Raw genomic sequence first — 26184 nt, forward strand, 5'->3', positions numbered from 1 at the left:
GTAAATAATTAAAAATGCTGAAATTGAGTTTTGGAACTCAGTTGTTCCAAATATAAACTGGTGATATTAATAATACAAGTGAAATAAATGCAGAGTTCTTTCCAAAGATATTGTTGAAAAATTTAGTCTTACAGTACTGCTTTTCGTCTGTCAATTGCATATATTTAATTTGCTTTAATAAATGCCTTCTAAAATTCTTAATGTAGATTTGTACCTGATCTTGAAGATATTGTAAATTTTGAAGAACTAGTCAAAGAAGAAGGTCTTGCAGAAGAAACGTTAAAAGCAGCAAGGTAATCTAATCTTGGACAAATAAGTTAAATTTGGAGATTTAAAAACATGTATGTTCATTTAAACATTAAAGACTAGAGGATAACATATAAACTGATATGTCAGTGTTTTTATTATGCAAATAATGGTATTTTTATGGGATACAATTTGTTTTAAGACTGCAGTATTCTGAGATCTTTCCAGCGTCACTAAAAGGGATCTTCTAGACGGTGCCCTCAGATACATGTGACTGTTCAACACTTGACATGTGGTTGGTTAGTCCATATTGAAACGTGCTGAAGTATAAAGTTCATAACTAAATTTGAGGATTTAGTGTTTAAAAAAAAAAGCCAAATATCTCATTAACAAAATTGGGACTTCCCTGGTGGTCCAGTGGCTAGGACTCCTCACTCCCAATGCAGAGGACCTGGGTTATCCCTGGTCAGGAAACTAGATCCTACAAGCCTGCAACTAAGAGTTCCTGTGCTCTAGCTTAAGACTCGGTGCAGCCAAATAATTTTTAAAAAGAAGAAATTAAAAAAAATCTCATTAACGAAATACATTTCACCTATTTTTAAAAATAATTTTATTTACGTATTTATTTTTGGCTGTGCTGCGTCTTTGTTGTAGCTACCCAACAAAGTAGAGTGAGGGCTACTCTCGAGTTGTGGTGCGTGGACTTCTCACTGCGGTGGTTTCCTTGTTGCAGCTCCCAGGCTGTAGAACACAGGCCCAGTAGTTGTAGCTCGTGAGCTTAGTTGCTCCACGGTGTGTGGAATCTTCCCGAATCACACATCAGACCCTTGGCTCCTGCATTGACAGGCGGATTCTTTACCACTGAGCCACCAGAGAAGCCACTTACCTATTTCTTTTTACTCTTTTAATATTCCTCTTTGCCAGCATGGTTCTAGAATACTGGTCCATCCTTATGTAATCTGGAGCAGTAGTGTCCAGTACAGTGGTCACTGCCAAATGTAGCTGTTGAACACTGGAAATAGGGCTAATGGACTAGGGATTTGAAATAAAATCTGTATTTCATTTAAATTTAAATAGCTAATGACAATCTTATTGAACAGTGCACATGTATAGACTTTTAAGTAGTGATTTTGGAACACAATTTAAAAGTTGAAAAGGCATGCAGAATTGTTAAGTATTTAGAAAACTGGGTTTTCTTATTAATAACTAAAACAGTTATTGAGTCAGGCATGAAGGGGCACCCTTGGACGAAGTGGAAACAATTTGAATATCAAAAAGAATAATGGTAGAAATTGGTCATAATACTGAAGAAGAATCTGTGATACAGTGATAATAAAAGTTGGAGAGACAGAGGGAAAGTTCCTTTTTACAGTGATTGCCAGCTAGTAAATATGAAAGGGATGAGAAAATTTAGGGGAAAAACCAGTTTTGCAACTACCACTGTAGGACTTGACATCAGACAAAAATCATCAATGAATTCTCAAACATTTTTGGAGAACAGAGTATTCACTATGAAAACATTGTCTCACGAATTGATTATTAATCATAAAGGGGAAAAAACACCTTTCCAGTGGAGAGACTGATGTATCCACCTTACATGCTGACATAGGGCCCCCTGATGCAGTGTAATGGCGAGTACCTGTGTTGTGTTCTTGCCTTGATGTTTACTCATCAAGTAAAATAAAGTTTATGGCAGGTGATGTCAGGGAATTAAGAGGTTATGATAATAAATTGATTCTCTAAATGGACATTAATGTCTTCTGGAGCAGGTATCATAGTTCAAGATAAGTGAAGTGGTTAAAATGGTTAATAGATGCCTGCTTTCAGGAAGGAGTGGTTAGATAGTTGGACATAGTTGGGTCACATGCATCTCAAAGGAGAGAGATTTCTACCATTTATTGGTGGAGGAATAGTAATTTGAAAGTGATAATAGCCATACATAAGGATGTAGAAACAGCAGCTAATGTTTCTGAAGGTTGACTCGGTGAATGAATGAAGGTCGCTCAGGCATGTCTGACTCTTCGACTTCACGGACTATAGAGTCCATGGAATTCTCCAGGCCGGAATACTGGAGTGGGTAGCCTTTCGCTTCTCCAGGGGATCTTCTCAATGCAGGGATCAAACCCAGGTCTTCCATCTTGCAGGTAGATTCTTTACCAGCTGAGCCACAAGGGAAGGCCAGGAGTACCAGAGTGGATAGCCTGTCCTTCTTCAGGGGACCTTCCCGACTCAGGAATCGAAACAGGGTCTCCTGCATTGCAGGCTGATTCTTTACCAACTGAGCTATGAGGGAAGCCTGAAGGTTGAGTGGGAAACTAGATTCTTGAAAAGGAGATAGATTACAGTTGAAGTCAGGAAGTGTAGGAATGTTAGTGAAGAGAGTTAAGATGAAGAGGAATTTATTTACAATGAAATGGACTTCTGCACAGTTCATTTTGAGAAGAAGAAATACAAAACTCTAAAATTTCAAGAGGCACTACATGTTCTCTTTTAGGGACTAAGTTAATTAAACAATGGTAAGCTTCTGTCCATTAAAAAAAAAAGTTCATCCTGTACTCCAAGGAAGTTTAGAGATGTCTTCCAGTAATTCATATTTTTGAGTGCTCTCATCTAAACTAATGAGAGGTGGATTTTAAAAGCTTCCCCTTCTTTTGAGAAAGGAGCCAAATAAATACTTTTTTTCTTTTTTTTGCATTTTAGGCATTTGGATTCAGTCCTCAGTGATCACACACGAAATTCTGCTGAAGGCACAGAATATTTCAAAATGCTTGTGGATGTTTTTGCTCCAGAATTTCGAAGGCCAAAGAATATACATCTCCGAAATTTCTATATCATTGTTCCCCCTCTGGTGAGTATTTTTAATACACAAAATGAATTTTTTAAAGTATTAATAAATAGATCCAATTATTTTTTTACAGCAAGAAATGCACACAGACTGTATTGTTGACTTTTTGGTTGTAGATAAAACTAAATGTGGTCTCAGTGAATGTGGCCTAGAATTTTTACTTACTAGCTGTGCAGAATGAGACTTCTTTATAATTAAGATAGATTCTTATGAGTTAATAACTGCCAGAGGAATCCTAGTGTGATTTAAATTACTTGCGTATATTCTATTTTATATATATACCATGTAATCTTTGGACTGAATTATAGGTCATTTTAAGTGATTAATTGTAGACTGTTAAAATATGAAGTGTTTTTTAAAAGCATACTATTTAAAGGGACTTCCCAGGTGGTACTAGCGGTAAAGAACCACAGATGGAGCCTGGCAGGCTACAGACCATTGGTTGTAAAGAGTTGGACATGACTGAAGCAACTTAGCATAGCATGGCATATCTCTACTCAGTAGTAAATATTAACATCTAAACTAAATTTTTGTTAATCGTATACAGTGTGTGCTGCTCTAGTTCTGTAGTTGACATCTTAAAAATAACCACAATTGCAGTATGAAAACAGTTATTACAGTGAGGAAAATGGAGTTAAGAGATTAGAGAGGTATATATTAGGAAAGAGTTATTCTTCTGTAAAGGTTTCTTTAACAAAGCTCTTTCTTAAAAAAAAAATTGTAAAAGAATAGCTCTAAAGTCTAAATATCACTGAGCAGATGTAACTTCTGATTACATCTAACTTTGATCAAGAGCAATAACTTTTTTAATGTTGCTGCCTGAATTAACATATATATTCTAACATACTATTGTTAGTTGCTCAGTCGTATTCAACTCTTTGTAGCCCCATGGACTGTAGCCCACCAGGCTCGTCCATGGAATCATCCAGGCAAGAATACTGGAGGAGGGAATCTTCCTGACCAGGTATTGAACCAGGGTCTCACACATTGCAGGCAGATTCTTTACTGTCTAAGCCATCAGGGAAACCCGAAAGTGAAAGTGTTAGTCGCTGAGTCAAGTCCAGCTCTTTGCAACCCCATGGACTGTAGTCTGCCAACTTAGAACCATTATTATGAATTCAAAGTATCTGATGGCTATGGACAGCTTTTTTCTTCATGCATTTTCCTTTCTATTGTTTCTTTTTAAAATACATTTATTGTTAATACTCTGTCATAATAATGGTTATACCATGTAGCAAAAATGTCCATATTTATCTGATAAGCATTGTCTTTTCATACTCAGATAGTTGTGAGACTGGAGGCAAGTCTATCTTAGTTATATTTCAGTAATAATGTAGTTAACTCACGGTGAATTCTCACCATGGTTCTTTAATTTGAAGCCATAGTAAACAGCAGTGAGGAACCATTTGTGGATCTGAGGAAGAGGAGTTTTGCAGGGCAGCTGTCAAAATTCAGTTAGTGATGGAGAAAACAGGTGGGTTAAGAACACTACAAAGAAGAAAAGTATGGGACACTATTGTTTTTTTGAGTTTTAATCTAATTTCAGAAAAAACCATGAAATATCTAAGGAAGAAGTCTTTAACAAAGATTTTACAAAATGCAGTTCATTGCCAAGTAAGTTTTACAGGCAAAAAAAAAGTGAAATTTGATAATCTTGTTTCCAGTGTAAGCTATTGTAGTACTTATCATATTGTACCACAATTATTTTTGAACAGGCCTCTCTTTATTCCTGTACTGTGCTATCATAGCCCCAAGTGGCCACTTAAATTAGTTAAAATTTTATAAAAAGTTCAGGCACTCAGTTTCACTAGCCACATCTCAAGTGCACAGTGGCCAGATGCGGCTGGTGGTTTACTGGGCTGGACACTGTAGATGCGCTGCATTTCTGTCATTGTCAGGAGTGTTGCCCTGTAGAGTGTTAGATGGTATTCATTTTTTTTACTGTAATTATTTAATTGGGCCTCCCTGGTGGCTCAGTGGATAAAGAATTTACCTTCAGTGTATTAGACACAGGAGGCATGGGTTCCATCCCTACCTTCAGTGTATTAGACACAGGAGGCATGGGTTCCATCCCTGGGTTGGGAAGATCCCCTGGAGAAGGGCATGACAGTCCTCTCCAGTATTCTTGCCTGGAGAATCCCATGGACTGAGGAGAATCCCATGGAATGAGGAGCCTACAGTCCAGAGAGGGTCATAGTCAGACACGACTAAAGCAACTGAGCACACATAGTAAGTTTCAGTAAATCTTTGTTGAATAAATGCTGTGATTAGTTAAGGTATTTTACAGGAGCTAAATTTTTAGGGAAGTGCTTTTTGGGGGGAATTTGTTTATCCAAATGACCACTAAGCTTTTTAAGCCAAGAATATGGTAAGAAGTACTATTATAGCATGAATTGGGTGGGCAGAACTAAGCATTGCTGTGTTTCAGAGTACTTAAGCTTTTAAGTAAAGCAGACCTACTTTTCTGACTCAGCTTTGCTTTAGATTATGGCTTTCGGGAAGTTACTAAACTTCTCAAGCCTTAGTCCCTTCATCTGTAAAATGTGCATGATATTTTAGAATGAATCTTATAACAAGGCACTGTGCTTGGGTTAAGTGGTGATTGAGGGAGTGCTGACATTTAAAGGATTTGGAAAAGAGCCATTATGAGATACTTACACATATTGTGATCTCACCAAGAGGCTTTTTATATGAGGCAAGTGTTTCAAATCAAAAAGGCAGGAACTTAGAAGAGATTCTATTTATAATTTTTGAAATGTCTGTTTCAGGAACTAAATTCTGACTCTTTTTAGCACAGTCGTTTCTCTGATATGTTGTTATATCTTTTTAGACCCTCAACTTTGTAGAGCATTCCATTAGTTGCAAGGAGAAGTTGAATAAAAAAAATAAAATTGGAGCTGCCTTTACTGATGATGGCTTTGCCATGGGTAAGCTTAATGAATTCTTTTCCCATGAATTTTGTGTTTACCTTACAATGAATTTTTTGAAATGTTTGCTTGAGAATAGGTCTGTGTGCTCTGCGTAGATTTGTTTTTCACAAGCTGTGTTTATTTACTGGTTACTTTTTAGCTGGGTCATCTGATTGGTAATACTTGTTTCCCATCATTTGTACTGTTCATGCTCCTTTGGTGTTGCTGATCACTTGGATTAATTATTTAGGCTTTGTTTTTGTTGTAGTTTTACAGTCTGACCATCTTTTATTTAGTTTCTCCCGTTTCCTTGTAGTTTCCTCACTTGTCTGTTTAGCAGTAGAACCACTCTTATAGCCCTATGTTATCTCCAGGTGATCTGCAGATCTTCATAGCCATATTATTTATCTTCTTGACTGGCTTTTTAAAAAAAGATTTCTTTATAGGATCACATCTTTTTAAGGAGGAATTAAGCCATGTTGCTAAACTTCTCATTTGTGCTGTAAAGTGTAATTGGAAAGAGGATTAATTTTAAAATGGTTAATTTTAAGAATTATTGGTAGAGTAGAATACAGTCTGTGTACACATTGTAATTTGATTTTGGTTTTGCTGATGACTAGGTGTGGCTTACATTCTGAAGCTTTTGGATCAGTACCAGGAATTTGACTCACTTCACTGGTTCCAGTCTGTTAGAGAGAAATACCTGAAGGAGATGAGAGCAGTTGCTAAGCAACAGAATGTACAGTCAACTAGTCAGGATGAAAAACTACTACAAACCATGAATCTCACTCAGAAACGACTGGATGTTTATCTACAGGTAGAGGAGAATAATAGTCAAATCTGGTTTGACTTTTTAATACCCATTACTTCTTGATCACTGAAAAAATGTCAATCATATTGAAACTCCCATTTTAATAGGTGAGATGAACAGTGGTCATAAAGAGTATATTTTTAAATGAATGATACTTGGAAGCCATTTGACCCATATCTTTAAAATGGATGGATTGCTTCGTTCAGTTTCTGTATTTATGATTTGCACTCACTAGAGCATTTTAGAAAAATGAAGAGATATTAAATATGGTAATTTTGATATTTTGTTAAAATACATATTTTCAACTTTTATTTCTGATATTTTTATTACTTAGGAATTTGAATTGCTGTATTTCTCACTGAGCAGTGCAAGAATTTTCTTCAGAGCTGACAAGACTGCGGCTGAAGAAAACCAAGAAAAGAAAGAGAAAGAAGGTTAGTGAGTGGCTTTTATTTGGAAAGACTAGTAAATCTTTCATCAATAATAGATTTGAATACCCCATTTTATTTAGTCAGACTTTTCTTTTTGAAAAAATATATAAACCTAGAAATGTCCTTTTTTTTAAAAGTAAAGCCTAAGTGGATCATTTATGAAACTGAAAAGAAGTTTAACATGCATTTCATTCTGGAATAACACTTTATTCAGTTCATCTTAATTTAAAATTGTACATACAAAGTTTGGGTTTTTTCTTTCACCCTTCAACTGTTAGCAGATGAGAAGGAACAGATTAGAGGAGACTAAATGCTGCTGAGTGCAGAACTGCTGATGACTAGATGTTGACTGAATGCCTGGGCCAGGTGACTCAGGAGGCATAACAGTCAAGACTGTTTCAGTATCAGAGTGAATAGCCTCCTGTGCTCCTCTATAGCCAGACCTTGGAGAATCAGAGCAGTACAGCCATAACTGATGGTCACTGGGGAGAGGATTCTGTCAGATACAATCTATGTGGATGTAAATTCTTCAGTATTTCATATTTAAGGGACCCTCATGATCATTTCTCAGATTTGAAATTTAGCACCAGTTGTTTTCTCTGAAAAATGGTTATTTCCTTTTTCTGTTATGGAAGTTACGCCACTTAGGCTTCCTCTTTGGACGCTCAGAACTACGTATAGCAGCTTCACGGGCTTCGTGTTTGCCCTGCTTTCTTTCTTCTTACTCGTATTTATATCACAGCGATCAAGAATAAAAGAACTTCATGAACTATGATATTTTTATTAATCTTATCAGTTAAATTTTTTAAATATTTCACACTGAAGAGATCATTCATTTCTGTAGACCACTTACATCCATTACCCTATTCCCTGTTGATAATGTTACATCAGTATTACTAGCATATGCAAGCATTTTTGGAATCGATACTAAGTAAGTATTGATAATTGTGTGCTTGAAAAATGATTTCAGGCTGTTGCTGGGAAGATACTCAGTATTTATTAAATGAAAAAATACATATTTACTACTTTTGGATTCATTTAAAAATAATATTTAGCAGAGTCATCTGGAAGGATCTGAGTCAGTATAATCTAAACCGTGAAGTGTTTAGATTAGTAACTGAACTGTGAGTTCAGTTTAGATTAGAATCTAAGAGTTTAGATTCAGTAGTTCAGTTACTGCATAGGCTGTGCTCAGGCCTGTCGTGATGCCAGAACCTTGTCTGCAGGTGGACTGGATGTTTATTTTGAAGGCCTAGAGCATTAAGACAAAATGAACATTGCAGTCTCAGAAGAGCTCCTTGCTTTGGACTGCTGTTCTTTAGGAACTCTCTGGGGTTTGGGGTTAATATATGTCACCAGATAGCTGCCTGATGCCTGGGTGGTGGCTCTGCTGTAGGGCTGTTAGCTAAAGGTTGCTCAGAGTTGTCAGAGTTGCTAAATGTATTAGCTAAATAGTTTTGCTCTGTTAATGAAGTATATGCATATGACATTTTGCACAAAAAGCCAGAAATTCATTTTATTATGTTCATAATAAAAAAAATCACATTTAAAAATAAATTATAAACATAATTGGGAAGGGATTCATTCTGGACAATTTTATATGTGAATTTGCAGTCATGTTTTTACCAGTAACAGCACTACAATTTCCTCACCCACGTGGGGGAATGTGCAGTGTGAAACCAACCCCACTCCAGACACAGTTCTGATGTCTCAACAGTTCCACACCCCGATTACAAACTAGTCAGAACATCACATTTGCAGTATTTAGCCTAGAGTTCTAAAACATGAAGGCAGATAAACTGTATATAATTTGTGATATTAGAGAAGTATTTGGTAGATGCAACATTCTGTTCATTTGAAATTTAGCAATATTGTCCTTCTCGATTTTAGTTTGTTTTTTTTAAATGAACATAAATATGTCCATTATTTTTACTCATGCTTTCAGAAGAGACTAAAACAAGCAATGGAGACCTGTCCGACAGCACGGTGTCTGCAGATCCTGTTGTCAAATGATACTGATGGTTTGCGTTTCCCCTGTGAGATCATCAAAATTGTATGTGAAATGGATGTTATAAGCTAATAACAGAGTGTTTCCCGGGCCACATCTCTGGGAAACATTTAGATGCTGCATCTCTCTAAGGCAGTGCTCTGAAGTGAAGTCCATTCTCCGTCTAAAAGCTGTACTTTTCGAAGGTTGAAAATGAGATTTAAAGATTAGATTTTTTTCTTGGACTTTAGGCTTGGTGTGCCTGCTTGGGAACCGGTATTTGAAATGAAGTGTTAAAGGGTTAACCCACATTCCTAAACTGCCACCTCAGATCTCTTATAATCTACATGGATGTTTATAATTTGTATTTGCGTAGGTCTTTGATCCGTATTTGTCTCAGTCATTGGAAATTCAGTGCATATACTATGTACAGCCAGTAAATATATTTAAACAAAAGGAGTTGAGGCTGAAATTCATGAAGCATACATATCAATATTCTTATAAAAGGGATATATGAAGATGGTCTTGACACTAGAGGTGAGGCACTGGTGTATCCTTTATGTACAGTGTGAACTGGCTCGTTGTTAATGTCACGTGACTCACAAGAGCTGCTGCTGTCTGGTGAGGTATTTTATAACTCGTTTACATTGCTTTGAGAACTTATTTAACCTCCAACAACTGCTTTAAATTTAAGATTTACTTAATACTCAAGATGGAGGAAAATACAGATAAAGCCATAGAGTCCTGCTTGACGCTTTACTTTTGGCTGAAGGCATATATGATACCAGAGAAAACTGAATGAATTCTTACTTCTACATCCAAACTCAGGTTTCTTCTACATTAGGTTCAGTTGAAGTCTTGGTGATGGTTTGGGCAGATTTTTTTTCTTTAAACCAAGTATAATCTAAGAAATCAGATTTAGCACTGTGCAGGCTTTAAAAAAATTACCACTGTGAGAATGAAGTTCTAAATAACTAAATCATTTTACTGATTTAAAAAGTACAGAAAGATTTAGAGTAAATTTAGTTCTGGACAAGCTATTATTAGCTTTATTTTTGTAAAGATTATATCAGTTAATAGTAAAATGGTTAATCATGGCCTATAATATTTTAATATAATACAATGATACCTTTACAGTGAAAACAAAGTTTGAAACTTTACATGTAATACTAATGTTATTTTAGGAAATACTTGATTTTTCCATTGCACTTGCCTATAAAGCATTTCTTTGGGTAAATTTTGTGAGTAATTCTAACGTTGTTTGATTTCCAGCTTTTGGAATGGGTGTACAATGCCCTGTCTGTTCTCATTGGTCACAGTCAGGGTAACTTTCCCAGCTCAAGATAAACACTTTCACTGTTAAAATTCAGAAGAAACAGAATAGGTAGGAAATGTTTTTTATTGTGTCAACATGACTTATAGAATTATGTACAATGGATGGATTAAAGGCATTTAATATTTGTAATTCATACTAATTGTAGAAATGGCCCTGAAGCATGCTGCATAATTAATAATTTATATTTTGTCTTAAATGTTTATAGTAATGATCTTGCATTTGACTCTATCAAATTGGTCACCATTTCATAGCAACAGTATTACTTTTTTTTTCTTCTCTAACTTCCCTAAAATCGTTTCCTTTAATAGAAATTCTAATTAGAAGAGAATCAAAGGTTTCTGTCATTTTCCCCACATGTCAGTTATTTTATCCATACTAGATAGAGGTCACATGCTGACTCCATGGATACCTATGATTATGAAAAATGTGAGAGATCAAGTTTTACCTTTAGTTCAAAATAATGTGTCACTGCAGACTGGATAAGGTATAATAAATTTACTTATTTGACATCTCTGAAAAAGTACGCATATTTAAATGCTGTTGCAGTGCAGAGCAGCAGGGCTGAGTGTCTCACACCTAAGTTAATGCACAGTTTAGATGATGGTTTTCCTTGCCAGTGTATTAATGTTAACATTTTTATTTTTTTCAGACATACTGCAATTTAAAATTTGTGTGCGCATTTGTTGTGAATTCACAGAAAACTTAATGTTCAAATTCTCAGGAATTAAAGACTAACCATAACATTGTCAATTCTAATTAGATTTTATAAAAGATGGTAAGTTTGTTATCTCCCTTAAGTGGGGGCTTTCCTCTCCCCCAGTTCTAAGAGAATACAATATGTATAATAGAACATGAATAAATGCAATTTCCAAAATGTACTTCCTTTGGATGTTTGTTCAGAATTGAATGTCTTAAACCAGTAGTTCTTACTCTTTCTGGAGTTCCCTTTAATAGTATGTGGAAATGTCTTTAAACAAATGCTTGCAAGCATATAGGCAAGACATTTCAAGTATAAAATTGGTATTGGCTCCTCTGTGTAGTCCAGGTGGACTTTTTGTTCTCTTTGCTTTTTATATTTTTAATCTTTCTGTTGCTTGCTGTTTTCAAATAAAAGAACCCAAATGAGCGTATAATTTTAAATCTTACTCCTGGGAGGGGATCATTAATCTGTGGTGCTGTAGTGCCATTTGCAATCATGACTTGGACTGGACCAGCGTAATAAAGGAGAGCGTTCTAAACACTATGCTGGAGAAGATGTTGTGCTTTTCTCTTCTGAGGTGGTAAATTTGTAAGGTTGTGGGAAAGGTGAGACAATACCATCACATACATTGTCCTCTTACTTTTTTATGCTGGACTGGCCAAATATAAATGGTGGACTTTAGCCAGTTTTAATAATTTTAGTTCTTTATCCAGCTTAAGTTGCAGAAGTTTCAGACTGATGGTATTCCTTTTCTTACGAGATTTAATGCCACATTTTTTTGTTTGTTTGTTTTTAGATGTTAGGACAATTAAAAGTTTAGATTGTCACAGATTTCAGTTTTAAAAAAGGAGTCCAGAATAAGTGGGTCTATTAAGTGAAGTCATAGAACTGTGCAGTGAACTCAGATGGTGATGACAAATGAGAGTTGTTTATATAGGAATTTCTTATAGGAAAGGTTGATTTGGGCAAGTGTATAGATATTTTCCTCTATTGTAATAGTTTGGTTCTTCTTTATCACCTAGTTTACCTAATAGCACTGGTTCCCATGAGTGGAGAACATACTTGGGGAAAACAGGTGAAATTTCTCTCTCAGTCCGTGTAGATCTGATGTCATAATTCTGGAGTCACCTTGTAATGTAAGATCTTTGTGTATTGAAACATTCTCTGGTAATGCAGTCATTATCATTAATGTGGGGGGCCAAAAAGTTAACACTTCTATACCCAGACTCTCCTGTTTATATAAAGGTGGTAGTGTTACAGTAAACATTGCAGAATGTGTACAAAAGGTAATCAGGCATTAAAGGTGCACTTTTAAGTTGATGTAATTACTGAATATCAGAATCATCAGAGATGAATGCATTGAAACATTTGGAGGTTGCTTTGTCTCTGGTTTTCTGTGTGCTAATATGCAGCAGAAGCATAGATACTGGAACCAGGAGGGATTTGAATCCTGAGTTGCTGCTTACAAGTTTACTAACCTTTTTGTGCGTCATTTCCTGAGGCCTAAAATGGTGTAATAATATCATTCATAGATTGAGGATTTAGTTAATATGTATGAAGCCACTTTATTAGGAAACAGTAACTGCTATAAATACTAGCTATTACTATGGTGGTTCCTATTGGCAGAAATTTACTTGGCATGTAATTATTAGCTGTTGAAAAGTTTGAAGATAAACAGTCTGTATTTGACTCTGTAGCTCAGTGGAGTGTTGACAGCGTGAGGCAGGTCTTGCCCCTCCCTGAAGGTGGTCTGACACGGGGCCAAACAACGAAAGGCAGTGCTGGGAGATCAGTTTGGTGAGGCCAGCTGCCTAAGAAAAGGTCTCATTTTCCTGCCTCCCACCTTTCATTTACATTGGCACTTGTGAATTTTTTAGAGGGCTTTCCTATGCATTAATGCACATTTCAGTTGAGAGAAAGGGAGTCACCCACTGTTTCTGAATTTTAAATTTTTTTTAAAAATCGGATACATGCAAAAGCATATTAGTATGTATGTACTATTTAGTGATCGAAAAGAGAATGCCTGTGTAGCCACCAGGTGGGTTATGAGCTTGGATGCTCCCATTACTCCTGCTCTGCTCCCTTTTCTGCTGCAGAGGGAACCACAGTGCACTGTGTTTTTCTTGAGGGTTACAACTGTCATTATTTTAAACAATAATATGGTGATGTTTGTGTTATTTTTTAAAGTTAATATAAAGGTATTCTGTGTGCTTAGGCTTTAATTCAGTATCACTTTTGAAATTCATCCACGTTGATGTATATAGATCTAGTTCATTTAGCTTTATTTCCCTCATACTGGATTACATGAACACCTAGATACTTGGTCTGTTGATAAGATCTGCGTTATTTCCAAATTCGGGATACTGTGAATAGCGCTGCTCTAATCGTCCTTGTACTTGTCCCTGGGAACGTGTGTGGAATTTCCCCGGGTGTGTGTCACAAGTGACCCTCCTTGGCGGTAGGGCCCGGTGGACCTGCAGGTTCACTGGAAGAGAATGCCAGGCTGTTGTCCCATCCCAGAAGCAGGTGAGGTGACTCCCATTCCCTGCCAGGAGCTGGATTTCTGCAGTCTGGTCAATATCATATCTGTGGTTTTAATTTGAATTTCCTTGATTTTTATATGATTGAACGTATTTCTGTTTGAGCTTTTTTTCCTATGAAATGTTTCCATGACTTTTTTTTTTTTTTCATTTTTTTTCTTACTAATTTTAGGAATATTTTATATATTCTGGATACTAATCTTTGCTCATGTGTGTTTGCTGAATTTGTTGTTCAGTCACTAGGTCGTGTGACTATGCGACCTCATGGACTGCAGCACAGCAGGCTCCTCTGTCCTCCACTATCTCCTGGGAAGATGCTCAGTTAATTTTGTATTTCATTTTGTATTTTATTCTATGTTTTCTGTGCCTCGGTCTGTTTTTGTTTTGTACATAGATTTATATTATTCTCCAGGTTCCACATACAAGTGATACATGGCTCTTTGACTTCCCTGAGTATAGTGCTGTCTAGGTCCCTCCATGTTACTACCAGTGGCAATATTTCATTCTTTTTTACGGCCGAGTAGCAAGCCTGTGTGTTTGCCACATCTTTTTAAGCCAGTTGTCTATTGTGTAAATAGTGCTGCATGTATCTTTTAAATTAGTTTTCATCTTTACTGGATACATACCCAGGACTGATACATACCCAGGCTGGATCATATGGTAGCTCTCTTTCATCTTTTAAGGAACTTCCATACTTTCCATAGGCTACACATTATTAAAATTTTTTAATTAAAAACATCCATTTTTATTGAGTTTTATTATGTAGATATATTATTTTACACCCTGAACAGTTCTAAGCAAGAATTCAGGGGGTGTGGCTCTTGAAGCTTGTCAGAACTTGCTGAGCTATGAGCGACTATGGTTATGCTAGGATTTTATGGTGTATAATTTCATACTGTTTTGACCAGCTCACTGTGTTTCTGATGGCACCTCTTAATTTTGAGTTACAAAAGTTGTTTTATTAATCCATTTAAAAAGCAGCACCTTTTAAAAATTTGGCCTTGAGATCACGTTATTCCACTCACCTTGCATAATACATAACCCTCTGCTGCGATTTCATTATGTCCTGGGGTTTGGTTTTTGGTTTTTGTTTTTAATTAGCTGTTCAAGCTACAGAAACAGCTTTAGTTTTCTTTCATGGATGTTGTAGAAAATAATCACAAAAAGAAAAAGAAACAATGATAGTTTTTATTTGCTAGCGTTTATTGCTAGGTTAATTTATTACAAAGACAGTGGTATTTCTGTTGAACTTGGTTATAATTAAATACATTGTATCAATTAAAGATCATTACGCTTATTTCCTAATGGGCTAGGATGTCTAGAACTTATGTGTCAGGGTGAAAATAGGAACTTTTCTACCAAGCCCCATGGCCAGCTGTGCTTCAAGTGAGTTTAAAAATTCATTGGTTCCCTTCTTTAAGGAGGGTCTGGCTCAGAAGAAATAGAAATTGGTGGAGCTGTACACTGTCCATGGTGCTCCACCCCTAAAAACAGTATCTAAAGGCCCATACACTTCCAAATGCTGGTTCGTTAAGGTTCCACTGTAAAGTCAGACATCTTTTGTGGTACTTATCTGCTCGTCTTTTTATCGTGTGATGTTTGAACAGTTACCAAAACTAGACCTGCATTTCTGCTAGTGCTCGCGTCCCGGACTTCAAAGCACAGGGCTCATCACCTGACTGCACAAATGAATTCTGTTAGGTCAAATGATGAGACAGACTTGATTATAAACAGACCAGTTTCCTAATGACAGGCACTTAACAGTTTCATTAAAATACAAAAATAGATTATATTAATAGGAAATATTTAGTGTCTATCAAATTATAAATCTAGACGTTTACCATTTTTTTTAAAGGATACTGAAAAAGAGATGACATTGAAATAAAGTGAACAATGCATTTTTTTCATAGCTTTCATTCTGAGCACTGAACAATGCAATCTAAGAGAAGGACTTACCACAAAGCACCTAAAATAACATTTGTAGATGGGTATGTTGTCAACCATTTCTTACTGTTTCCCTCCCAAGTCTCAGTATCAAGGCATCAAGAGTACATTCCACAAGCGATTGTCAGCATTCTGAAACCAGGTGGTGTGCCTGTATGTATCAGAGAGGTTGAAAACCCTTAAGGAGGTAGCTCTCCTTCCTGGGTGCTCTTCACCCAGAGGCGCAAGGAAGTTATGCTTCAGATTCTGCGCCTCTATTTTCACTTGGACTTCCATCATTGTCATCTGGTTGATCGTTTAATAGTACATATTTTCCATCATTGGTTAGTGGTACGGACAGCATTAATTGAGCCAGTGCTTCTGGATCCTGAAGTTACGGGAGTTTAAGAAGGAGAAAAGAAAACACTTAAAATGCACTTAAAACCCCTTTGGTTTGGTTGTCATTATATTCTGTAATCTAGCCTCATTTCTTCTGACTCTTGTCTTAGGTATACCTTCTTACATCTCTTAAAAAAAAAAAAAACAAACAAACCTCAATTATATTCTCCCAAAAACTAGGCTAAGGTTGTACCTGTCAGCCAAAATACCATTTACATAGCAAACTTCAGAATCATCTTTGTGGAAAGAGTCCAGAGAGGAATTTCTTTCACAGCCCTGACCGCTGTCTTTAAACTCCTTTTTTTCCTTTTACTCTATACCAAGAATTGCCAACTATGGCCGTTTGGCTCACCACTTGTTTTTATAGTTTTATTGGAATATAGCCATGCCAATTCATTTACATACTATGGCTGCTTTTATGTTAAAACAGCAGAGTTGAGTCGTTTGGCAGCAGAGATGGTGAGCCTGGAAAGGTTTATCTTCCGGCCCTTTATAGAAAGTTTGGCAACTCTGATCCATACCATAAGATACAAACTTGCCGCGAGTCTTATTTTTTCATTATGTTGGTCCTAGTCCTTGACCTGCCTGCCCCTCCCTGATGGATTAGAACTGCACAAGTGTGATACCCACTAGCTACACATTACTATTTACATTAGTTAAAACTAAAAATTTCAAATCCAGTTCCTTAGTCACACTAGCCACATTCAATCTGCATATTAAACAGCCCATCTCCGTTACTGCAGAAAGTTCTGGGCAGTGCTGAACTAGAAACCCCTGGGGGCAGGAACTGTGTCTCTGGCTCAATGCTATAACCGCAAGGATTTTTCTTACACAGAATTTGCTCTCAAAAATTAGTTGGGTACTACTGATAGGTCTGAGAGTCTTCACTTCCAGACAGTTTCCAGATAACATCTCAGTCAGTGTTGCTGGGCCTGTGACCACACTGGGGAGTGAGGCCTTAGAGCACACAGCAGATACTGGTTAGTGAGTGTCCTTTAATCTGAAACAGAGGAAACCTAGCCAACCACCAAGGCTGTAGCCGTGGTATTTGTTAGCAACGCCACGTGTTTCCAGTGACAGGAACTAGCTGATCACAAATGCCTGGCACACAGAAGGCTTAAAAGGAAGTCCCAGACGTGGCCACCCTGCCTAGTGAGCATCGCTTTTCTTTTTGAGAGAAAGGTAAGTATACAGATACCTTTTGAGTTGTTCAGCCAGCACTAAAATGAACCTTACCTTCTGAACCTCAATGATTTCTTTTCCCAAATTAATAGCATAACATATCTGCAAAAAAAGAAAAGCAGTGTTTGGCAAAGGCAGAAAAGGATAAGAACTTTAGAAGAAAATGTGACTCTGAAAGTATAGTGAGGTCACAGTCTGATCACATCACCACGGAGGCAGAGGATCTGGCTGCAGGAAGTTCGTCAGATGGGGCTTTGGAACACTAGCGTCCACCTGTACTGGTCTCTTGTTGCCACTTTATGTTAAGTGCAAACTGACCTTATTAAACAGTCTAAAATTCTTACCAGGTACTTTTTTCCTTTCTCTCAACCATATTTAGCCACTGCATGTTCATACACACAGTGCTTAACAGATACTTCCTGAAAGAAGGTTGAATCATTTTGATTAATTCCAAGTAGCAAAGGCAGCCACAGAGTTTCATACTAAAGAATGGTTTAGATGTACTTTCCTCACATCTGCTTCCTTGGTTTCCTCCCTGAGAAAAGATTTTCTCCATTGTAACTTTTAAAAATAGAAATTTAAGGTGAACTGCTTTTTAACATTTCCTTATCTCTCCTAAGCAATTATATTTCACCATTAAAGTTCTTCACTCTTTTTGCTTGATAGGTACTTTCCATATGGAAGTTTTACTCCAGTTTTCAGTGGGGCCTTCGTAGGAGGTATTCTTAAACTCCTCAGTGGGGACCTGAAGAGTAGTTAACTAAATGTTGAAGAGGTTTGTGCAAAATAACCCTTTAAATATCTCTGGACTGAAATATTTGGCATCTTCAGTCTAATGCTCTCCCAACTGAGCTGCTATCTCGGCCACCTTTGTGGCATCTTAAGATGAAGAAAATAACAAGACCTTTTCGCCTTCTGAGTTGCTTTCAAAAACATATGTGCTCAGAGACTCTCCGCCTGTGGATTCAGGCAAGCGGACCACAAAGCCAACCAGTCTCTTGTTTTCTTGATGAGCAGCAAACTGGGTGACACTGGTGAGTTCAAACTAGAAAAAAACAGGAATAGACTATTACTATGCAACAAATGAATTAGGGTCCCTGGCGGCTCAGAGGTTTAAGCATCTGCCCGCAGTGCGGAAGACCTGGGTTTGATCCCTGGGTCGAGAACATCCCCTGGAGAAGGAAATGGCAACCCACTCCAGTATTCTTGCCTGGAGAATCCCATGGACGGAGGAGCCTGGTGGGCTACAGTCCATGGGGTCGCAAAGAGTCAGACACGACTAAGTGACTTCACTTTCACTTTCCATAAAAACAGTGCACACTACTGGTGACGTTTAATTGGCAAGTAAGTTTTTTAAGTGCACAGTGTGTTTCCAGTGACCACAAAGGTGAGTTAGAGAGTAATCACTACAGTCAGCATGCAGCAGGGTACTTACATTGGCCCTTGTTACTTGAGTCTGGGGATCTATCAACCTGAAATTTTAAGAGATTCATTATATCACAAATGTTGGATAAAATTATATTCTTAGATGAGTTTGTAGAACTTCAGCAGGAAACCACACAAAACTTTAAATATGAAAACATATTTTCATATGTTTTTGTCTGGTTGAGGGCAAGGTGAGAGCACCATGGGACCATCCAAAGGGAGTGAGTGCCCTGGTTTCTGCCTTGACCGAACCTGTGCAGTTAAACCTCAGGACATCTTTAATGGAAGATGATGGCAAATAGTGGATTTCACAGCATTTTAGTGCTTATCCAAAGAGGCAGCATTACAATTCTCCAGAAAAATTAACATGGATGGATAATACTCTGCAGCCGCCGCCTCAGAAATTCCTATCAGCCTGTTTCTCTTAAAGTACCAGAACCATATACTTCTCAGTTTTAACAAGTTTTCTCAAAAGCATGGGGTAGAGGTGAGAACAGTTAAGGGATTTAACAGAACTGTTCCCTAACAGAACTATTCCCAGATTTAACCAAACTGTCAGTTTGGGTGTAGGAGGAGTAACTTTAGGAAGGTATTCTAGATACTCTCTTAAAAGGATTTTAAGCATCATCCATGTCTGAGAAAACTACCTTATAGAATTTACTGTTATTTTATAGATACAAATTTCTACTTTCTAAAACATAGTATTGTGTATGTAAGTTATTACTGATGTGCTGTTTCATAAGTGAAAGTGAAATATCTATTTGCTTTGTTAAAAGATGGTTATAATTCTATTTATATGGAATGTCCAGAATAGGAAAATCTGTTAAAACAGATTAGTGGCTAGGACTGAGCAGGTTTCAGGGGAAAGGGAGTGACTGCTAATGGGTGTGAGTTTTTTGGGGGGGGGATGATGAAAATGTTCTAAAACTGGGTGACAGTTGTACAAGTATGTACATGCTAAAAAACACTGCAAATAGGTAAATTATACAGTATGTAAAATTATATTTCAACAAAGCTGTCTCCTACCCCATGGTAACAGTTTGAAAAATATACACTTATATTTGTTAAAGCACAATATTTATCATCAGAGGGCTCAAGACTAAATTCCTGAATACTAACTTTTATCTTATGCAAGTTACCCTGACTTCTCTCATCTGCTTCGTAAAACTGGGATAAGAACCTCCGTAAACTTCAAAGAGGTGGTTAACAAAATGTGCATGGAATTTTAAGCTACAAAGCTAAATAATAATTTATGTCTTCATTAGTCAGTATGAATTTAATGATTTTTAAAATATACATCATAAGCAATTTCCCTTAAGTTGGGATAACCAAAGTATTTTGTAAAAGTTTTCTATAAATGGAAACTTAAAACTTATAGTTTACTGTGTATAACAGGTAACCTGTATTTGCTTTTAAAGATCTGATTTTCTGTGTGACTTCTAAAAACTTAACGAATTCTCATATAAGGATGTGTGTGTATGTAGTGGTAAAATACACCTAACATCAAATTCACCATTCTTGATATTTAACACATCACAGGATTGAACAAGCATCACCATTATCGAGTTCTACAACAGCTTCATCACCTCAGAGGGAAATTCTGCATCCGTTAGAGCAGTCACTTCCCGTTCTCCTTTCTTCTCAGTTTTTGGCAGTTCTCACTAATCTTTGTAGATTTGCCTATTCTGGGTATTTCATATAAATGATCATACAATATTGTGGCTTTTTTGTGTCTTTCAATTAGTATAATCTTTACAAGGTTCATCTGTTGTAGTAACTTTATTTTTTAAAATTTATTTTTAATTGGAGGATAATTGCTTACACTATTGTATTAATTTCTGCCATACATCAGCATGAATCAGCCATAGGTATACATACGTCCCCTCCCTCTTGAACCCCCATTTCTTTTTAAGGCTGAGTAGTATCCCACTGTACATATATACCACATTTTGTTTATATATTCATCTTTTGATGGACATTGAATTATTTCTCTACCTTTTGGCTATTGTGTATAGTACTCTCATATGAACACTTGTTTTAAATTCTTTTGGCTATCAACCCAGGAATGGAATTCTATGTTTAAGTTCCAAAGGAACTGCCAAATTACTTCCCACAGTGGCTGACCCATCTTACATGCCCACCAGCAATGGGTTCCAGTTGCTTCACATACTTGCTTACACCTATTTTCTATTTTTTTAAAATCTATAGTCGTCCTAGTGGGTTATGAAGTGGTTCTGGATATGATTTACATGTTAGTTACTAATGACATGAGCATATTTTCATGTGCTTTTGGCCAGTTACCTATCTTTGGAGGAATAGATAGTCCTTTGTCCGTTTTTAAACTGAGTTTTTCCTTTGTTCATTTGTGAGAGTTCTGTGTATTAGATAAAGGATTTGAAAATGTTTTCTCCCATTCTGTGTTGTCTTTGCACTTTTTTTGGGATCGTGTTCTTTGATGCACTATGTTTTTTCCCAGTGCTTTTACATAAATTTCATCTTTTTGGTGGTGATTATAAGAACAATGAGCCAATGCCTATGAAAGGTCCAGGGCATACTTGGAGAAAAGCTTTAAATAAATGTAAGTTTTTATTCATAAGAACCTCATTCTCCAAGCAGGGCACTCAAACCCAGTGCTCTGGGACAACCCAGAGGGGTGGTGGGGGAGGATGGGGAGGAGGGTTCAGGATGGGGGACACATGTACACCCGTGGCTGTACGGCAAAAACCACCCCAATATTGTAAAGTAATTAGCCTCCAATTAAAATGAATGAGTTGTAAAAAAAAAACAACCCTCATTCTTAGTAGGTTTGTAACACATGAAAAGGACTGATTTTAATAAATGGAAGAAACTATATTCTGATTTTTGCCGAAGTACTGGTTAACTTTTTTTGAAACTTAACATTTATTTATTGAGCCCTTTCTATGTGCCAGTGATGGCTGTAAATGTTTTACATGAATTAACTCATTCCTCATGACAACACTATGTGGAGTGGATAAGGTTGTTTTCATTTTATAACTGAAGAACCCGAGGCACAAAGCTTAAGTAACTTGCTCAAGTTCAAACAACTAATAAATGCCAGAGTCAGGAATAAGACTCTAAAGCAGTGCTGCTGTCCCATAGAAATTTAATGTAAGCTTCTTATGTGTAATTCAAAAGTTTCTAGCAGCTGCATCAAGAAAAAAGTGAAAGCAAGTGAAATTAATATAATAGATTAAAAATACTACCAGCCAGACATGTTACTAACATAACAATTACTTTGCTTTCTCCCTGAGGTGGGTATGATAGTATGAGAGCTTAAATATTGGCATGTGTTGTACACTTCTCAGTTCAGATGAGTTAGGTTTCAGACGTTCCATGTAGCTGCAGTATGGACAGTGCAGGTCTTAATAAAACCTGTGCCAACCACAGCTTGACCACTGTTTGCCATCATTCATACAGCTCTCGTTACTTGAAACCCCAAATCATGTAGTTGATATGGCTTGGCTGCTTTATTTTCAGCCCAAGAAATATTAACCAGATTTTCCTTGTGGTGGTCTAGTTATCTCAGACAGGCTCATGGTCTGTTTTCACAGTTTTTAAATTTTTATTACACAGTACTCTGAGGTGAAAGAGAAAAAACAACCCCTTTCATTTGCAAGCTCTGAGAGACAGTAGCACTCAAATGACAGCATCTTTATGCACAGTGGGGTAGGATTCACTCACCTCTAAAAATACCAGTTTCTAAAGAAATCAGCTTTTGTCTTTAAGGGCACTTCTTTTAGCCAGTGTATCTTAAGAAATTGAAACGTGTTATAAAAAGCAAAGCAGAAACACGAATAGTGTCGTCACTTAATCCAATCAAACAAGTATTCTACTGTGAACATTCTAGACGATTAGAAGTGACTTAACAGGGAATTAGAAGCTGTAAGAAAGTCCGAAAATGAAACAACGTACCTCAGAGTCTGACTGGTGACCATCAGATGGGATTCTGTCATCCGGAAGATGTTATGAATAGCCCGAGCAGCCAATACTTGTCTCATTGCTTCGTAAATCACTTCCGTAGTGTTGTCTGTTTTGACTGCCATTGATCCCAAAAACCGAACTATAAACATCTGCTGCAAAAGAGAATCTGCAAGAGAGCATTTTCGGCTCAGGATCATGTTCACTTCCTGCCTGCCGACCCACGTGCTGGTCTGAGGACAGGCCAACATCAGGTTTTTCTTGCTTTCTGAAGGGCTTTCTAAAGCCAAAACTTCTCATTACTCTGATTATGTAAACCACAAACCACCAAAGCTCTGAATCTTCTATTGTCTATTATTTTGTCTGTTTGGAACTATTCATTAGACTAGAAAAGCACCTTTTTCTTCATCTATAAAATGAAACCAGATGAATGTCCTTCTAGCACTAAAACTCTACGTGACCACTAGTATATCATCTTACCTTTTCTCTGAAAATGAGCTTTTCCAGATAATAGAACATTCATTCATTACTTTGGCCTGCTGATAAAATCCTCTTATAGAAGAAAATGTATTTGAAGAAAGTAAGACCTGATGTTGGATCTCACTCAATTTATGCACATCATTGATTACTGAAAGGCAGTGATGACATTCCATAAACTCTGGGAGGTCTCAAACTGTTAACTTATTTGATGCTAATGAGCTTACAGTATTTGCTTCTTGATAATGACACATAACCTGACAAACACTAACAGCAATCACAGCTGGAAAATCATGAAGAAGGTTTGAAAGATCTTTTTTTTTCCTATAAGAACAATAGTTCTCCTTTCCACCATTTGAAAGTAAAAAGCCTACATTTTCTTCACTTGTCTTCCCTATTAGTATCCTAGCCCCTAAAAAATATCTGAATGGTGAAAAAACAAATTAGGAAAATATAACTGACATGTTATATAAACGGTTACTCCCATATGAAGATAGTTTTTACAAGTTTGACGTTTTCTGTATAGACCAGTAACAAATAACGTGGACTGTGAAAAGTCAGCTAAAGAGTCAGATCTGAGGCACAGCCTATTTAATAACATAATTTTTCATTTTTTTGCCTAAAGCTATGAGGAATGCCTCTTCACAAGTCCTACTTTTAAATAAGTGGCATTTCATTCTAATGACATTCTGTGGCTTCAGTCAGGAAGCTGTGTTAAAAAGGCCTTGCCAGCACTTCTAAACTGTCCCGGCTGGGAGCTGCAGCTCTGTGGGGCAGCAGGTTAGCTCTATCGGGTATGTTCTTATGCACCTTACAAGAATGTAAATCAGACAACAATCTGAATTATAATGAATTAAATAACTTTTATCCCCCCCCCCATATTTCATGTCACCTTCAAATTTAAGAATGAGTTATTTTTAAAATAGCATATTTATGACTCATCTGGATTTTATCCTCTTGGAGTCTGTTTTGCAGTAATGTGATAGCAGATTTAGATTCGGCAACATTGCTCTGCAGGAGCTACCAAAAGGTTATGGATGTGGCTAAATGGTACAATGCTTGCAGAAAATCTTGCACCCCTCAGTTTTTACGCTAGACCTGTTCTATCGGCATTGTGTCCTAATGAGTTTTCACACACAACATCTGTGGGTCATAATTTCAATTCATAGTTCAAGTCAAAGCTTTTTGGAACATGACTTCACATCTTACTTCAAGGGCCCTGATTATTCTCTGCTGGGCAAAGAAAAAGCACACAAAACAAGCCACTTACCTTCTGCTTCTGGAAATGTCGCATCCTCAGTTTCACCAAAGGGGTTGGTACGCCTAGGGGGACAGCCAGAGTCAAAACAATCCCAAGGGCTTCAGTTCAAAGAACGCTTAACACCTGAACTCTACGCCAGAAGGGGACGGTCTCTGGGGGTGGGGGGCGGGAGGGGAACGACATTCTCCCAGAAACAACCCCCCTTATTAGCCCATACCTGCCGCCTCTGTTCTGATCAAGGAATTCTGTAGCAGGAAGTACAATGTCAAACTGAATAGGTGTTCCAGGTGCAATCAGTTGTTCAGCTTCGGGTATAGTGACTGTTGCTTTTGGAACTATCTTGTCGTTTTCCATCTCTGAACTTTTCACGTTCTGGCTGGGGTACAAAGTTGAAAAAAAAAATTTTTTTTAATGCCTTTTGACCTTAAGTTTTTACAATCAAATGAATATATGTCAAATGCCTATGTGACTTTTACAGGTAGATAAGGGAGAAGATGTAACTTACTCTACCAATAAATCTTTTAAGATGTCGTTCACGTCCAAAGTTAAAATTCCTCAGATATTCCCATTACCTACAGCTGGTTCTGTGCATGACATTCCACATGACGCTAGACTGCTTCTTCTATTACCTATTAATTTCCTGTATCTTTCTCTCTTTAACGGAGGTTTCTGAGGGCAGGAGCTGTAGCTAAATCATATTTATCACTTGGTACACAGTAGGCACTCACAAATGTTTGCTGAATGAACACTACATTTTGGCCTAGCAGTCAACCACCTGGCTCTCCTCCTCCTGAGGGCCTCCCTCTCCCCGCCCTCTGCGCCCTCCGCTGTGCTCCTCCTGCCAACTCTGCCTCAGTTCCACTGCTCACCCACCCTCTCCTGCACTGCAAACAGCAGCTCAGATCACCCTCCAGCCACCAGGCCTTGCAAGCCAGCCTGACCCTCTCCCTCCTCTGCAGTCCTGCGTTTCTTCTCAGGAAGTCAGGACAGCCTTGGACCTCCGTGTGCCTCCGGGGCTTAGCACTGGACCCACACATGCAGTTTGGGGATTGTGGCCAGAACAGTACAGCACTGTCTGAACAGTGATTGACCCTGTCTGTTCTCTTCCCAGTGTCAGCATGCTGTAATTTAACCTTTCATATGTTTATAATCTTTTCTCCCCAGCTAGAGTGTAAATGCCTGTGAGGGGTAAAGAATGTAAAAGTATTTTGATTTCTTACATTATTTGAACCAAAAGAAGACTCTCAGTATCTTTCCATTCATTTGATAGTTTGTGTATCAGTATGTTGTAAGGAACTACTTTATAGTATCATCTGACAAATGAGCACAATGAATGGAAAGTGGACAGAGAAACAATAGACAGAATAGTAGATGATCAGTACAAGGAGAGACACTTAACCTCCACTGTTAACAGAAAAGGACCACGGCCTCTAGAGAAGCTGATGACCCTGACTGGACTCGGTCATCTGGTGGGTGAGCTAGATTGGGAACTGAGTCTTTCCTGCAGTGTCACACTGCCTTAGTAACCAGAATGACAGAACCACACCTGCTGTTCAACGCAGTCTTTAAGAGGGGAGTGTGATACAAGTGACTCACTGGAGGAAGGTGTGAGTCTGACTTCCTTCACAATCTGTCCCTGTCTCCCTCCTTCCCAAGCTCATCTCCTCTCTGGCCTCCCTTGGCGGACCATCACCTAGTTACACTGATATCCTTTCAGTTCCCAAAAGACACCAAGCTCTTCTCTGCCATTCAGCCTCCACAGCTGATGTCGGG

The 26184-nt window shown here is 37.5% G+C and overlaps 2 protein-coding genes across 9 annotated transcripts in view; one reads left to right on the forward strand and one right to left on the reverse strand.

Annotated features, from left to right (window-relative positions):
• Nucleotides 1-11808, forward strand: part of WASHC4 (WASH complex subunit 4) — a 57653-nt gene extending 45845 nt beyond the window's left edge. For 2 of the 6 annotated variants that reach the window (XM_070789647.1, XM_070789650.1), the window contains 6 exons: nt 207-293; nt 2947-3094; nt 5922-6018; nt 6621-6817; nt 7146-7245; nt 9188-11808. In XM_070789647.1, the coding sequence (XP_070645748.1) occupies nt 207-293; nt 2947-3094; nt 5922-6018; nt 6621-6817; nt 7146-7245; nt 9188-9255 (697 nt within the window). In that variant the 3' untranslated portion in view covers nt 9256-11808. The remainder of the gene's footprint in view (nt 1-206; nt 294-2946; nt 3095-5921; nt 6019-6620; nt 6818-7145; nt 7246-9187) is intronic. The other 4 variants (XR_011566670.1, XR_011566669.1, XM_070789648.1 and 1 more) reach the window with 4 other exon arrangements.
• A 3179-nt stretch (nt 11809-14987) lies between these two features.
• Nucleotides 14988-26184, reverse strand: part of APPL2 (adaptor protein, phosphotyrosine interacting with PH domain and leucine zipper 2) — a 51648-nt gene continuing 40451 nt past the window's right edge. For 2 of the 3 annotated variants that reach the window (XM_070789651.1, XM_019961232.2), the window contains 7 exons: nt 24629-24787; nt 24421-24473; nt 22668-22842; nt 18745-18781; nt 18214-18354; nt 17364-17411; nt 14988-16116 (listed from right to left, as the gene is read on the reverse strand). In XM_070789651.1, the coding sequence (XP_070645752.1) occupies nt 15982-16116; nt 17364-17411; nt 18214-18354; nt 18745-18781; nt 22668-22842; nt 24421-24473; nt 24629-24787 (748 nt within the window). In that variant the 3' untranslated portion in view covers nt 14988-15981. The remainder of the gene's footprint in view (nt 16117-17363; nt 17412-18213; nt 18355-18744; nt 18782-22667; nt 22843-24420; nt 24474-24628; nt 24788-26184) is intronic. The other variant, XM_019961233.2, reaches the window with a different exon arrangement.

Source organism: Bos indicus, chromosome 5, assembly GCF_029378745.1.
Source record: "Bos indicus isolate NIAB-ARS_2022 breed Sahiwal x Tharparkar chromosome 5, NIAB-ARS_B.indTharparkar_mat_pri_1.0, whole genome shotgun sequence".
Lineage (NCBI taxonomy): Eukaryota > Metazoa > Chordata > Mammalia > Artiodactyla > Bovidae > Bos > Bos indicus.